This window comes from Ranitomeya imitator, chromosome 3 (assembly GCF_032444005.1).
Source record: "Ranitomeya imitator isolate aRanImi1 chromosome 3, aRanImi1.pri, whole genome shotgun sequence".
In the NCBI taxonomy this organism is placed as follows: domain Eukaryota; kingdom Metazoa; phylum Chordata; class Amphibia; order Anura; family Dendrobatidae; genus Ranitomeya; species Ranitomeya imitator.
Genome location: NC_091284.1, coordinates 418,820,246 through 418,833,965, shown reverse-complemented (window position 1 = coordinate 418,833,965; position 13,720 = coordinate 418,820,246). Strand labels below are relative to the sequence as shown.

At 43.0% G+C, this 13,720-nt stretch overlaps 1 protein-coding gene across 1 annotated transcript in view; it reads right to left on the bottom strand.

Annotated features, from left to right (window-relative positions):
* LOC138671647 (uncharacterized) overlaps positions 1–13,720 on the bottom strand; it is a 108,820-nt gene that overhangs the window by 52,324 nt on the left and 42,776 nt on the right. The window contains exon 5 of the mRNA XM_069759818.1: positions 13,231–13,372. Coding sequence (XP_069615919.1) covers positions 13,231–13,372 — 142 coding nt within the window. The remainder of the gene's footprint in view (positions 1–13,230; positions 13,373–13,720) is intronic.

Sequence of the window (13,720 nt, the reverse complement as noted above, 5' to 3'; positions counted from 1 at the left end):
GGACCACCGAGCCTGTCTAGGGTTCAGCTGCTTGGCCGACTCAAGGTAAATCAAATTCTTATGATCGGTCAAGACCACAATGCGGTGCTTGGCTCCCTCAAGCCAATGTCGCTACTCCTCAAATGCCCACTTCATAGCCAACAACTCCCGATTGCCGACATCATAATTGCGTTCCGCAGGCGAAAACTTTCGGGAAAAGAAGGCACATGGCTTCATCAAGGAACCATCAGAATTCCTCTGTGACAAAACGGCCCCTGCCCCAATCTCAGAAGCATCAACCTCAACCTGAAAAGGAAGAGAAACATCCGGTTGACGCAACACAGGGGCAGAAGTAAATCGGCGTTTAAGCTCCTGAAAGGCCTCAACAGCCTCAGAGGACCAATTAGTCATATCAGCGCCTTTCTTAGTCAAATCGGTCAGGGGTTTAACCACACTAGAGAAGTTGGCAATGAAACGGCGATAAAAATTAGCAAAGCCCAAAAATTTCTGAAGGCTCTTCACAGATGTGGGTTGAATCCAGTCATGAATGGCTTGGACCTTAACAGGATCCATTTCTATAGACGAAGGAGAAAAAATAAACCCCAAAAAAGAGACCTTCTGAACTCCAAATAGGCACTTAGACCCCTTCACAAATAGAGCATTATCACGAAGGATCTGGAATACCATCCTGACCTGCTTCACATGAGACTCCCAATCATCGGAAAAAATCAAAATATCATCCAAATACACAATCAAGAATTTGTCAAGATAATTGCGGAAAATATCATGCATGAAAGAGTGGAACACAGATGGAGCATTAGAGAGCCCAAATGGCATCACAAGGTATTCAAAATGGCCTTCGGGCGTATTAAATGCAGTCTTCCATTCGTCACTCTGTTTAATACGAACAAGATTATATGCCCCTCGAAGGTCAGTCTTGGTAAACCAACTAGCCCCCTTAATCCTAGCAAACAAATCAGAGAGCAAAGGTAAAGGGTATTGGAATTTGACCGTGATCTTATTAAGAAGGCGATAATCAATACAGGGTCTTAAGGAGCCATCCTTCTTGGCAACAAAAAAGAATCCCGCTCCCAATGGTGACGAAGACGGACGAATATGCCCCTTCTCTAAAGACTCCTTAACATAGCTCCGCATAGCGGCATGCTCTGGCACAGACAGGTTGAAAAGTCGGCCCTTAGGGAACTTACAGCCAGGAATCAATTCAATAGCACAATCACAGTCCCTATGTGGAGGAAGGGAACTGGACTTGGGCTCATCGAATACATCCTGGAAATCTAACAAAAATTCAGGAACATCAGAAGAGGGGGAAGAGAAAATTGACATCAAAGGAACGTCACTATGTACCCCTTGACAACCCCAACTAGTCACAGACATTGATTTCCAATCCAGCACTGGATTGTGTACTTGTAACCATGGAAAACCCAGTACAACAACATCATGTAAATTATGCAACACCAGAAAACGGCAATCTTCCTGATGTGCAGGAGCCGTGTACATAGTCATCTGCGTCCAGTACTGAGGTTTATTCTTGGCCAATGGTGTAGCATCAATACCCCTCAAGGGTATGGGACTCTGCAAAGGCTGCAAAGAAAAACCACAGCGCCTAGCGAATTCTAAGTCCATTAAGTTCAGAGCAGCGCCTGAATCCACAAATGCCATGACAGAAAAAGATGACAATGAGCAAATCAGGGTCACAGACAGGAGAAACTTAGGCTGCACAGTACTAATGGTAACAGATCTAGCGACCCTCTTAATACGTTTAGGGCAATCAGAAATAGTATGAGCAGAATCACCACAGTAAAAACACAGCCCATTCTGACGTCTGTATCCCCACTGTTCCGCTCTAGTCAAAATCCTATCACATTGCATGGGCTCAGGAGTTTGCTCAGAGGACACTGCCATATGGTGCACCACTTTGCGTTCGCGCAGGCGCCGATCAATCTGAATGGCCAGAGACACAGATTCGCTCAAACCAACAGGTGTGGGAAACCCCACCATAACATCTTTAAGGGCTTCAGAAAGACCCTTTCTGAAAATTGCTGCCGGAGCCTCCTCATTCCATTTAGTGAGCACAGACCATTTTCTAAATTTCTGGCAGTACAATTATGCCGCTTCCTGACCCTGACACAGGGCCAACAGTGTTTTCTCAGCATGCTCTACAGAGTTAGGTTCGTCATACAATAATCCGAGCGATTGAAAAAATGCATCTACATTAAGCAATGTCGGATTCCCTGGCTCAAGTGAGAATGCCCAGTCATGAGGGTCGCCACGCAAAAGAGAAATAACTATCTTTACTTGCTGAATGGGGTCACCAGAGGAATGGGGTTTCAGAGCAAAAAACAATTTGCAATTATTTTTAAAGTTCAAAAACTTAGATCTATCCCCGTAAAACAAATCTGGAGTAGGAATTCTAGGCTCTAAGGCCGGAGTCTGAACCACATAATCTTGAATACTATGTACTCTTGCAGCAAGCTGATCCACACGAGAAAACAAACCCTGAACATCCATGCGTGCATCCAAATCCCGAATCACCCAGAGATCAAGAGGAAGGAAAAAGACAAAACAAACTAAAGAAAAAAAAATGGCTCAGAACTCTTTTTCTCTTCCTTCTTTTGAGAGGCATTCAGCTCAATTTTGGCCAGTTGTACTGTTATGATCTGGTGATTAAGGAGCGACATGCGTCTAGCTCTGAGCAGGTGGCAACTATACTGACCGCAGTCCCTAAGCTCAACACAACACTAGAAGCAGCCGTGGAATGCTCCTAACTGCCTAGGCATCTCGTCACAGCCTAAGAGCTAACTACCCCTAAAGATAGAAGCAAGAAAACTATCTTGCCTCAGAGAAAATCCCCAAAGGATAGATTAGCCCCCCACAAATAATGACTGTGAGAGGAGAAGGAAATGACATACGTAGTATGAAACAAGATTTAGCACAGGAGGCCACTTCTAGCTAGATAGAAAATAGTACAGGACAGAACGCTGTGCGGTCAGTAAAAAAAACTAGAAAACGTCCACCGCAGAGAAATGCAAAAATCTCCACACCTGACTAAAGGTGTGGAGGGCAAACTCTGCTGCCCAGAGCTTCCAGCTTAGCTGAATAGATCCATACTGAAAAGCTGGACAAATGAACAAAAACAAAGAAAGTGCTGAACAACAAGTCCACAACAAGAGAACCGCAAAAGGAGAAGCAAGGACTTAGCTTTGATGAACTGGTCAGAGTGTCAGGAATGTCCTAAGAGCAATGACTCCAGACAGGAACAATTGACAACTGGCATTGAATGAGGGAAAAGGCCAGACTAATATAGCCGAGCCAGAAAGATGATCAGTGAAAACAGCTGCTGAAGCTAAATCCAAGAAGCAGCCATACCACTAAAAACCACAGGAGGGAGCCAAAGAACAGAACTCACAAAAATGCCACTAACAACCACCGGAGGGAGCCCAAGAGCGGAATTCACAACAGAACAGACGGGGTACCTCTGTCAGTCAAGAGTCAGCATTAAATAATGCTTAAGGTAAGTGGCAGCTGTTGCTACCTATTTATTGGGCTAGGTGGCACTGACTGAGTTCAGACGCAGCCCGCCACGTGCTTCCATATTAACAGGGTGAGACCATTAACTACTCAGCCACCCAGCATTCACAGTCAGTACAGTAGTCCATCGTAGTAGAGTGCTAGCACTGGAGGCAGACTGATTGCTGCACTGTGGGACACGTAGACGGATTCCCTCCACCAGGACGGAGAGAATGCAGCCTCAGATTGACAAGCAAGCAGCGCCGCTGTCAGTCTGTACCATGTGCCAGCTCTAAACTACTACTCTGACAACTGCACTAATAAGGAGTGCTGGTATGAGAAATCGTCCAAGTTTCATCCAGAAAACTCAGACAATTTTCAACTAATTTTCAAGCGACTCTCAAACATGTGCCATCCGTGTGTCTGCTTTTTACATCTGTTTGATGATCGTGTCTGAACTGTTTTCATACATCTACATTTAAAAATGTACAAGATCAAAAATAGTTTAATAGGTTTATAATAGAAATGTATCTGTAAAAATCAGATGCCACTTGGATGTTTTTTGTGGGATCTGTTTTTTTTAGGCACCCATAGACTTGAATTGGTGAGTCTCATCCGAGACTTGGAAGAAAATAGTGCATGCTGTGATTTTTTTCTCATGGACAGTCGGACCCCCCAAAAATTTGCTCATCTGAACAGCCCTATTGATTATTATGGGTCATTGTGCTGTCCGTGTATTATGCGATTAAAAATCAGACAGCACATGTCCGATTTGTATGCTTGTCTGCATAAGTCCTTACTGGTCTGTCTCTGGCAATCAGAGTTCACTCAGCCGCTATTCCTTTCAAACTGCGTCCCTTCCGGGGTTCCTTCAGTGGTACCTACACTTTATTTCAGCCCTGATTATACTAAAATTGAAGAAACAAAAGTTGCATATTATTTATATAATCCTAAAATAGTAATCATGAAATTACAGTACTTGCCAATTCTACCTAATCCAACTGAATTATCAGTTAGTTTATTATTTGATCCTCTTTAATCCACAGTTTTCTCTCTAAATTAATAAGGACAATATATTATTGGATTGCAGCAATGTGTCTTATCTATTATTGGAGAAAGATTGCAGAAGAACAGAATGCTATATTTGCATAAAGAAGAAAGGGACCATGTCACTATGAAATTACAGTTCAATCTGCAGGCAGCATGATATGGAGCATGAGAACCTGGGCAGACAGATTCAATATAACCGATGTTATATTTATTGATATCTCTGCACATTCTGGGCTTTCCAGTCAAGTGGACGGTCCTAATCAGTGACTGAAAGCCTTTTTTGAAGTATTGGAACAATGCTACTCATCTGGGAGCGATCTGAGGTATCACAGGAACCATTTCTATTTAAAGTTCAGTCCTCATAAACAACATCACAGGAAAACTTAAATACAGCCTTTGCCAGGCATCAAGTGAAACATAAAGTAACAAATCCATACAATAGAGTTGGTGAGCCCGCCTGGCTTAGAGTTCAGCTTCTTAAGCTACCTTCACACTAAACGATATCGCTAGCGATCCGTGACGTTGCAGCGTCCTGGCTAGCGATATCGTTCAGTTTGACACGCAGCAGTGATCAGAATCCTGCTGTGATGTCGTTGGTCGGAGCTAGAAGGCCAGAACTTTATTTGGTCGCTGGCTCTCCCGCTGACATCGCTGAATCGGCGTGTGTGACGCCGATTCAGCGATGTATTCGCTGGTAACCAGGGTAAACATCGCGTTACTAAGCGCAGGGCCGCGCTTAGTAACCCGATGTTTACCCTGGTTACCATCCTAAAAGTAAAAAAAACAAACGCTTCATACTTACCTTCCGCTGTCTGTCCTCCAGCGCTGTGCTTTCCTGCACTCACTGTGAGCACAGCGGCCGGAAAGCAGAGCGGTGACGTCACTGTGACGTCACTGTGCTCACAGCCAGTGCAGAGAAGCAGAGCGCCGGGGACAGACAGCGGAAGGTAAGTATGAAGTGTTTGTTTTTTTAACTTTTAGGATGGTAACCAGGGTAAACATCGGGTTACTAAGCGCGGCCCTGCGCTTAGTAACCCGATGTTTACCCTGGTTACCGGCATCGTTGGTCGCTGGAGAGTCTGTGTGACAGCTCTCCAGCGACCAAACAGCGACGCTGCAGCGATCCGGATCGTTGTCTGGATCGCTGCAGCGTCGTTTAGTGTGAAGGTACCTTTAGTCCTTCAGCAAAGGCACTCAATCCAGGCGATCTGCACACCTCTATACACATAGACATGTGTGAGACAAACAGGTCTCATTTTACAAAGTGAACCACACCCAAGGGTGGAGATATGGTGAGCAGCAGTTCAGCTGCTCATAATCAACTTGTCATGGCCAATTAACCAATTTTTGTCCTAGTATTACTCTAGGTCAGTGTCGGCGAACCTATGGCACGCATGCCAGAAGGGGCATGAAGAGCCCTCCCGGCGGGAACGCTTGACATCTTCTCAGGACTAGTGCCGCCACCACTCTTCTCAGCCCCCTCACCATCTTCCTCATCAATAGCACTGTGGCAACTCTCCTCTGCATGTGCACCGTCCCATCAGATCACGCACCCTCCCATCAGTCTGCGTGCGGGCTGTGGAGAAAGGCGGTGCTAGTGCCACAGGTAGGTTTGTGATATATGAAGAGACCAGATCAGCGTTGGAACGGGCAGAAGTGAGTAGTTACCATATATGCTCGTGTATAAGCCGAGTTTTCAGCACATTTTTTGGTGCTGAAAACGCCCCCTCGGCATATACACGAGTCATTGTCCCAAAAGACGGCGGGGGAGAGGCAGAGCAGCGGTTCACAGGAAGCATGAGTCGGCAGCTGCGGCTAAAGCCTGTGCCCACTGCTAAATAGAAATGAATTTTCACTGCACTGGCAGTGAATATTCATTTCTCTTATAGCGCTGCACAGTGTCAGCAGCAGTCACTGGCTTCCAGCAGCTGCCGGGCTATCACGGGTGCCAGCTCATTAATGTAATAAATTTTTACCTCTATTCACTCTCATAGGTGTGGAGAGAGGTAAATATTCATTACTTTAATGAGCGGGGACACGTGATCACTCGGCCGCATATGCTGCTGGCACAGGAACAAGATGCTGCGAGGGCGCACAGGGAAGGTAAGTAGGATTTTTTTCTCATGGGGGCCATACATACAAGGATAGGGATGAGGAACCATGCATACAAGGATGGGAATAAGGAGGCATGCAGACAAGGATGAGGAAAAGGGGCCATGCATACCAGGACAGGGATGAGGAGCCATGCATACAAGGACGGGGATAAGGAGCCATGCATACAAGGATGGGGATAAGGAGCCATGCAGACAAGGATGGGGATGAGGAACCATGCATACCAGAATAGGGATTAGGGAACAAAGCATCAACGGCTTATACTTGTTTATACTTTATACTGCGTTTTCCCAGTTTTTCGTGGCAAAATTAGGTGCCTCAGCTTATACTCAGGTCAGCTTATACACAAGTATATATGTTTTCTTATGTGAGGTCATTATACTGTATGGAACACTATGTTAGCACATTATACAGTATGAAACACTATGTGGGGCCATTATACAATATGGAGCATTATGTGAGGCCATTATACTGTATGGAGCATTGTGTGTGGCCATTATACAGTATGGAGCACTATGGGGCCATTTTATAGTTTGGAGCATCGTGTGGGGCCATTATACTGCATGGAGCACTATGTGGGGCCCATTACACTTTATGCAGGACTACGTGGGGGGGGGGGGCATTACACTGTATGGAGGACTATGTGGAGCCATTATATGTTATGGAGATCTATGTGGAGCCTTTGTACTGTATGGAGGACTTTATGTTCCCATTATACAGTATGGAGGGCTGTGTGGGTCACCATTCTTTGTTGGGGAACTGAGGGGGGGACAGTAGGGTAATCATATTGTGCGTGTGGAGGAGTTCACTGTGGGGGTATCATACTGTGTTTGGGAGCACTTTTGTTTGCATCATACTTTATTATCTGTTTTATTCAAGGGTTTTTATCCTTTGTTATTAAATGTGTAAATTAGGCCATTGAGCCATATGCTTTTTACTGCTGTTACATAACATATTATATTATTCCACTATAATTCCAAAAGTTCATCGTTTTATTTGATAAGGAAAAACTTCCTCAATTATAGACATTTTTTTTAACAAATATCAAGGTTGGCCTGCAACTTTTTGCAAGCTTTTAACTTTGGTCCTCTGTGTATTTGAGTTTGACATCCCTGCCTTAAAGGGTTTGTTCTCATCAAAATAAAGGGTTACATTTGCAAAGAGGTTGTAAAAACAAACAACTTTGCAATTTTACTTTTGATTAAAAATCCTCTCCATTCTCAAGAACAGACCTTGACTAAAATTGGTGGCTAGTATGTTAGGGTACCGTCACATTTAGCGACGCTGCAGCGATACAGACAACTATGCCGATCGCTGCAGCGTCGCTATTTAGGTCGTTGTCGCCCTGCGCTTAATAACCCGATGTCTACCCTGGTTACCAGCGAACACATCGCTGGATCGGCGTCACAACACGCCAATTCAGCGATGACAGCGGGTGATCAGCGACCAAATAAAGGTCCTGATCATTCCCCAACGACCTCCCAGCAGGGGCCTGATCGTTGGTCGCTGTCACGCATAACGATTTCGTTAACGATATCGTTGCTACGTCACAAAAAGCAACGATATCGTTAACGAAATCGTTATGTGTGAAGGTACCTTTAGGCTTGGAGTGCAGTGCTTACAAGCTCTTTGATATTGAGTCTATAGCGTGCTAATGAACAAATTGTTTTTCTCATCTAAAACCTCAGTATTCAGGGCACTTTGCAAAAAATTAGTGGGCTTTGGATTGCAGTTTGGGCAATCGGTCTCTAAAAGATTTGCCATCACGGCTCTAGGTTTATTTTCCATCTACTATGTGTATAACAGCCACCCTACAGTATACACACATAAATAACTGTCAGTCACTGAATAGGACCATCCACTTGTCTGAAAAGCCTGAATAATTAGATATACAAATGAATAAAACACGAGCTATACTTATTTTTCACACATTTCATGGTACCTGCAGATTGGGCATCATTTTTAATGTGAGAGGTTTTCATTGAAGATTTTGCATGAAATTAAATTTCTACTACATTTGGACAAACACTGTCTAATGTGTATGGTGGCCACAATAGAAAGAAAGATGCGTCACATTGGATTGCAGATTGTGATCCTTTTGTTTTCCAGGAAAGAAGTTGTTCCTGTCTATAAAAGACTCAGGAGAGATAGCTGTAAGCCAACAGCTATCATACAGTATGTGAATGGGGGGGTGAGGCTTTAGGCTCACGGCTTCCATAGCAACCCGCTTACATCTCACACTCATGAGGCAGGGTGCAGAGAGGCTTATAGAGGGAGTTACCTTACCACTATAAGGGCTCATACTCACCTGCGAGAAACTCGGATGAGTCTCGCATGCTAATACCCGGCACTACACCTGACACTCAGGAGCAGAGCGTGCGGCCACATAGGAATACATGCAGCCGCACGCTCCACTCCTGAATGCCAGCAGCAGTGCCAGGTATTAACATGCGAGACTCATCCGAGTTTTTCGCAGGTGAGTATGAGCCCTAAAACAACAGTGCTACTATTGCCAAGGAGCAGCGGCATACTGCTAATGAGATGAGGGAGCCCGACACCGCCCACACCCTGCCCGGCATCCACATTTCAACTTTAGGGCTCATACTCATTTGTGAGAAAAATGTATGAATGCAATCCGATAAAAAAAATTAGATTGCACTCTACCTAATTTTATTCTATAACCTCACACCTCCGTCTCCAAGACTTCTCTCGTGCTGCCCCAGCTTTCTGGAATGCACTTCCCCAGACGATCAGACTGATACCTAGCCCCAACCTATTCAAGCGCGCTTTGAAAACCCATCTCTTCAAACAAGCCTACCACATCAGCTACTCAGTAAACTAACTTTGCCCTGTTCCCTCCTTCCAAATATTACTCCGAATTTGCACCCTACTATTCATCTGTCTCCGTACCCTCCATGCACACGATAACTGCACTTGATACTTGACTATTGCACTTAAACACACGGGCTGATGACCGGATCATGCAGCTTTATATGAAAATCCCTATTTATTATAATTGCCAGACCTGAAATAACAAGCACTTTTCACCTATTGTGTCTCCCCCATTTCCTTGTAGATTGTAAGCTTGCGAGCAGGGACCTCACCCCTAATGTCACTGTTTAAATTGTCTTAACTCGTACCGAATTTATTGTTTGTACATGTCCCCACTTAATTGTAAAGTGCTGCGGAATATGTTGGCGCTATATAAATAAAAAATATTATTATTATTCTATGATTCTCTACTCATTCAAAATTTTTTCTCAGCTCAAATCAGACTGAGAATAAAATCACAGCATGCTGCGATTTGCCTCATGAGACTTGGCAATGCAAGTCATTGGGTGCAAGAAAAAAAATCATACACCATGTGTGTGCCATCCCATTTTTATGCAACCATCTCCCAGAAAATCCAACACTTCATCAGCAGAGTACATTTAAATCACAGCATGACCTGTCAGAATACAATAGATATATATACATAGAATAGCTAGCTACAAATATGTGAGTGATATATATATATGTATATACGTATAATTAATACAGTGCTTGTGTATTTTACTGTACATGTATTTAATTCATAAATCAATAAATCACAGAAAAAAGTGGCATGAGTTCCCCCAAAATTTTGTCAACCAGCAGAGGAAAAGTGGACAAAGAAGGCTGAGTGAGGTGAGGGATCTGGTTGTTTACAATATGACTATAAGGTTAGTAATGGCGTGCTTCTCCATTACTAACCCCTGAGCTTGGTGTCAAGTGCCAATACAAAGCTGTCATCAACCCCAACCTTATTACCCCACTTGCCACCACATGACAAGTGGGAAGAGCGAAGTCAAGCACCATCTTATGCATGTGCCATTTTGAGAGCTGATGTTTTTAGTCTGGGAGGGAAACAATATTCATGTTCCCTTCCTAGCCTATTAATATAAGCCCACAGCTGTCTGCCTAGTCTTTGCTGGTTATTAATTATAGGTGGACACTACGTCATTTTTGGGGGGTCTCCTATTTTAATAACCAGTAAAGGCGAAGTATACAGCTGTGAGCTCCATGTTTATTACCCCCTTCCCAGGCTATAAACATCTGCCCCCAACTCTTTGCTTTTCCTCTGAAGGTTAACACAATTTCAGGAGATCGCTCGCCATTTTTTTCTGTAATTTATTCATTTATTAATTAAATACATGTACAGTAAGCTACATATGCACTGTACTAATTATATATGTCACTCACATATTTGTAGCTATCTATGCAGTGAAGAATATTTACTGTAAAAACTATCTTTAAATGACAGAGAATTACAGTATGTAAAAGCTAAAGTTAAAAATCGCATTGCATATGCATGTTATATGGACGCTAGGTGAGAAAAGTTGCATTGTACTTCCATGACACTCACACGACACTCGCATGACACTCAATCGACTTTTCATGAACAACATCGAACAGATTTTATTCACTTTGATGGGTATTAGCCCTTATGTGAATAATCAGGATGCCAATAAAGATGAGCACAGTGGTGGATCAGGAAACCGTCAGCTGTCTGATCTTCCATTCAGCCTGTAAATGTCAGTGCAACAGGCACAATGACATCAGCAGATCGCGTGCATCGGCTACACGGAGCCTCAAATCAAAATCAGCACAGACTAGAGCAGCGCATAGAGGGATCGAGGGGACTAGGTGAGTAATTTTTTATATACATTGTTAGCCAATACTTGTGGTGGGCAATCTGAGGACTTAATGTATGTCTGTGGTAACCATGGGAGCATCATACTATTGGAGAGGGGCTGTAGGGGGCATAACACTGTCCGTATGGAAACTGGGGTGGGGGCATCATATGGGGGAACTGTGTGGGCATCATTTTGAGTGGGAGAACTATGGGAACATCATTCTATGTTGGGGCATTGTGGGGACATCATACTGTGTTGGGGCATCACACTTTGCTGAGGGCATTCTGTAGGCATTATGGAGAATTAAGAAAGAGTAACTGTTATAGAAAAACAAAAAACAGCAAGATTACATAACACTACAATGAAAATATGGAGGCCAAAGAATATAGTAAAAAAAATTGTGTGCTTTTAAACTAGTACCATAATACATTTTTAAGGACTAGTCATTTTCATTTGCAAATCTATATAATAAACATTTGTAAACTGTTATCTGTTTTTCTCACAATAAACAGTGATAGCGGCTTGTATAATATGGATGGCAATGGGATCATTTCTATATGTGGGTAAATAAGTAATCGAGAAGTCACAGTGTGTCCTAGCTTTCAAGTAGACTAAATCACGGTAGTACAAAGAGCATCTGCTGAAATAGGCCGACAATGGCTTGGCTCAATGAGAAACAGCACTCAGTCTACAGAAGAGCACTTGATATTTATGGGCCTACAAAAGAGAACAGCAGACACATCAAAGACAGACGGCATCTCATGACACATAAGGAGTAGGAGGAGAACAGTTGCTCAGTTAGTATCCAATTCTTCTCTGACTCACTCTCGCTGGGTGACTTGTCTGTGATTTATGGTGTGACTAAAATGCCACTTAAGAGCCTTTCCCATTCATATTCCCATGTAGTTCTATGCTTCATCACCGGAACTTCAGACACACTAGTGTCATAACACAAGTGAATTACAGCTAGGCCATGTAAGACCGGTAAGAATTATTACATTTACATCCATTAATGAAAGCTAATTAAATTAACAACAGTTCATGTACCACAAGAAAAATATTTACTTACCATCACTTATTAAAGTGATCCACGGGGCCAGGGACTGAATTTAACATGGGAACATGTAAAACAGGTAATATACCAAGCACCCTCCTTTTGCAATATAGTGCCGCCAACTACTAGCCATCTTAATAATCCCAGCTTACTCGCTTTTTTGTCACCCTTTGGGCAAAATAGCTAAAGATAAGGTCAATAAATAAGTACAGTTTCTGCATGTACCTAACACAAGATGTCCATGGCACAGAGCTACACTGTGCTCATGCCCAGTTCAATGGTTTTTCAGGGACATGCCTCCAGTTTGAAATTTTGTGCCAGCCCCACCATTGCCGTAGATTGATTTCCTGGCTGTTCTGCATTCCCGCAGATTGAGATCTGGGTTCAATTACATCTCTAAAATACATCATTCAGATGAGATGTCAAACAGCACAATCATGGAGTTGATACAAAATTTCAAATAGGAGGCAGTGACCTGTTATTCAAAGAACGGAGGTAGGCGGATTAGGTGGGGAAGAAGGAGAAGACATAATGCTCAGTCCGGCACCTGTGCACCAAAATCTCATTACCCAAAAACATAAAATGCTGATTAAAGAAGAACCACAATGTGAATTTCTTGACCAAATGTATCAATGTAATCTATATTACAGCCCCATTATGGCTATGTCTTTACTTTAAATTGCAAAATTGTGCCGACGGGTTCTCTTTAAAGTGACAACGAATAACACTAAATCTACGATCTGTCACTTCATAAACATTTGTGTACCTCCAGTACTTTATGGGACAACTCTTTTTCCAACATACGACCAACACCTCATTTAAATAATGCACTAGAATAAGTAAATATAATACCTTTGTTACGGTTTGATGGAAATGTTTCCGCTCTGCTTATGGCTAAATGCAGATCTTTACTTTCAACCGATTTTGGCCGTTTCCTTGAGAATACTCTCCAAGATACAAAGTCTTCATCCATTTCTGAGCTATGGCTCTGAAACTACAATTTTGGTTGCATAAGATATGTTTAGATCAGAGTAGGAGCAGTTTAGTATTGCTTCACTATTTTTTTTAACCCATTCTGAGCCTTTTGTAAAAAATTTTCATGAGCCAGACAATCTATTTAGAGCATATTTTATGTTGCCAGTGCATCTACAGTAAAAAATAAAGTAACTTTGAAATTTACCTTGTTTTTTGGATTATAAGACGCACTTTTTTCACCAAATTTGGGGGGGATATGGGGGTGCGTCTTATAATCTGAATATAGCTTACCAGCTGCGTCCCAAGGTCGCTGTTGCACAAAACTTATGGCAGTGGCGGCAGGAGTGGGGTGATGCCGTGGGCCTCA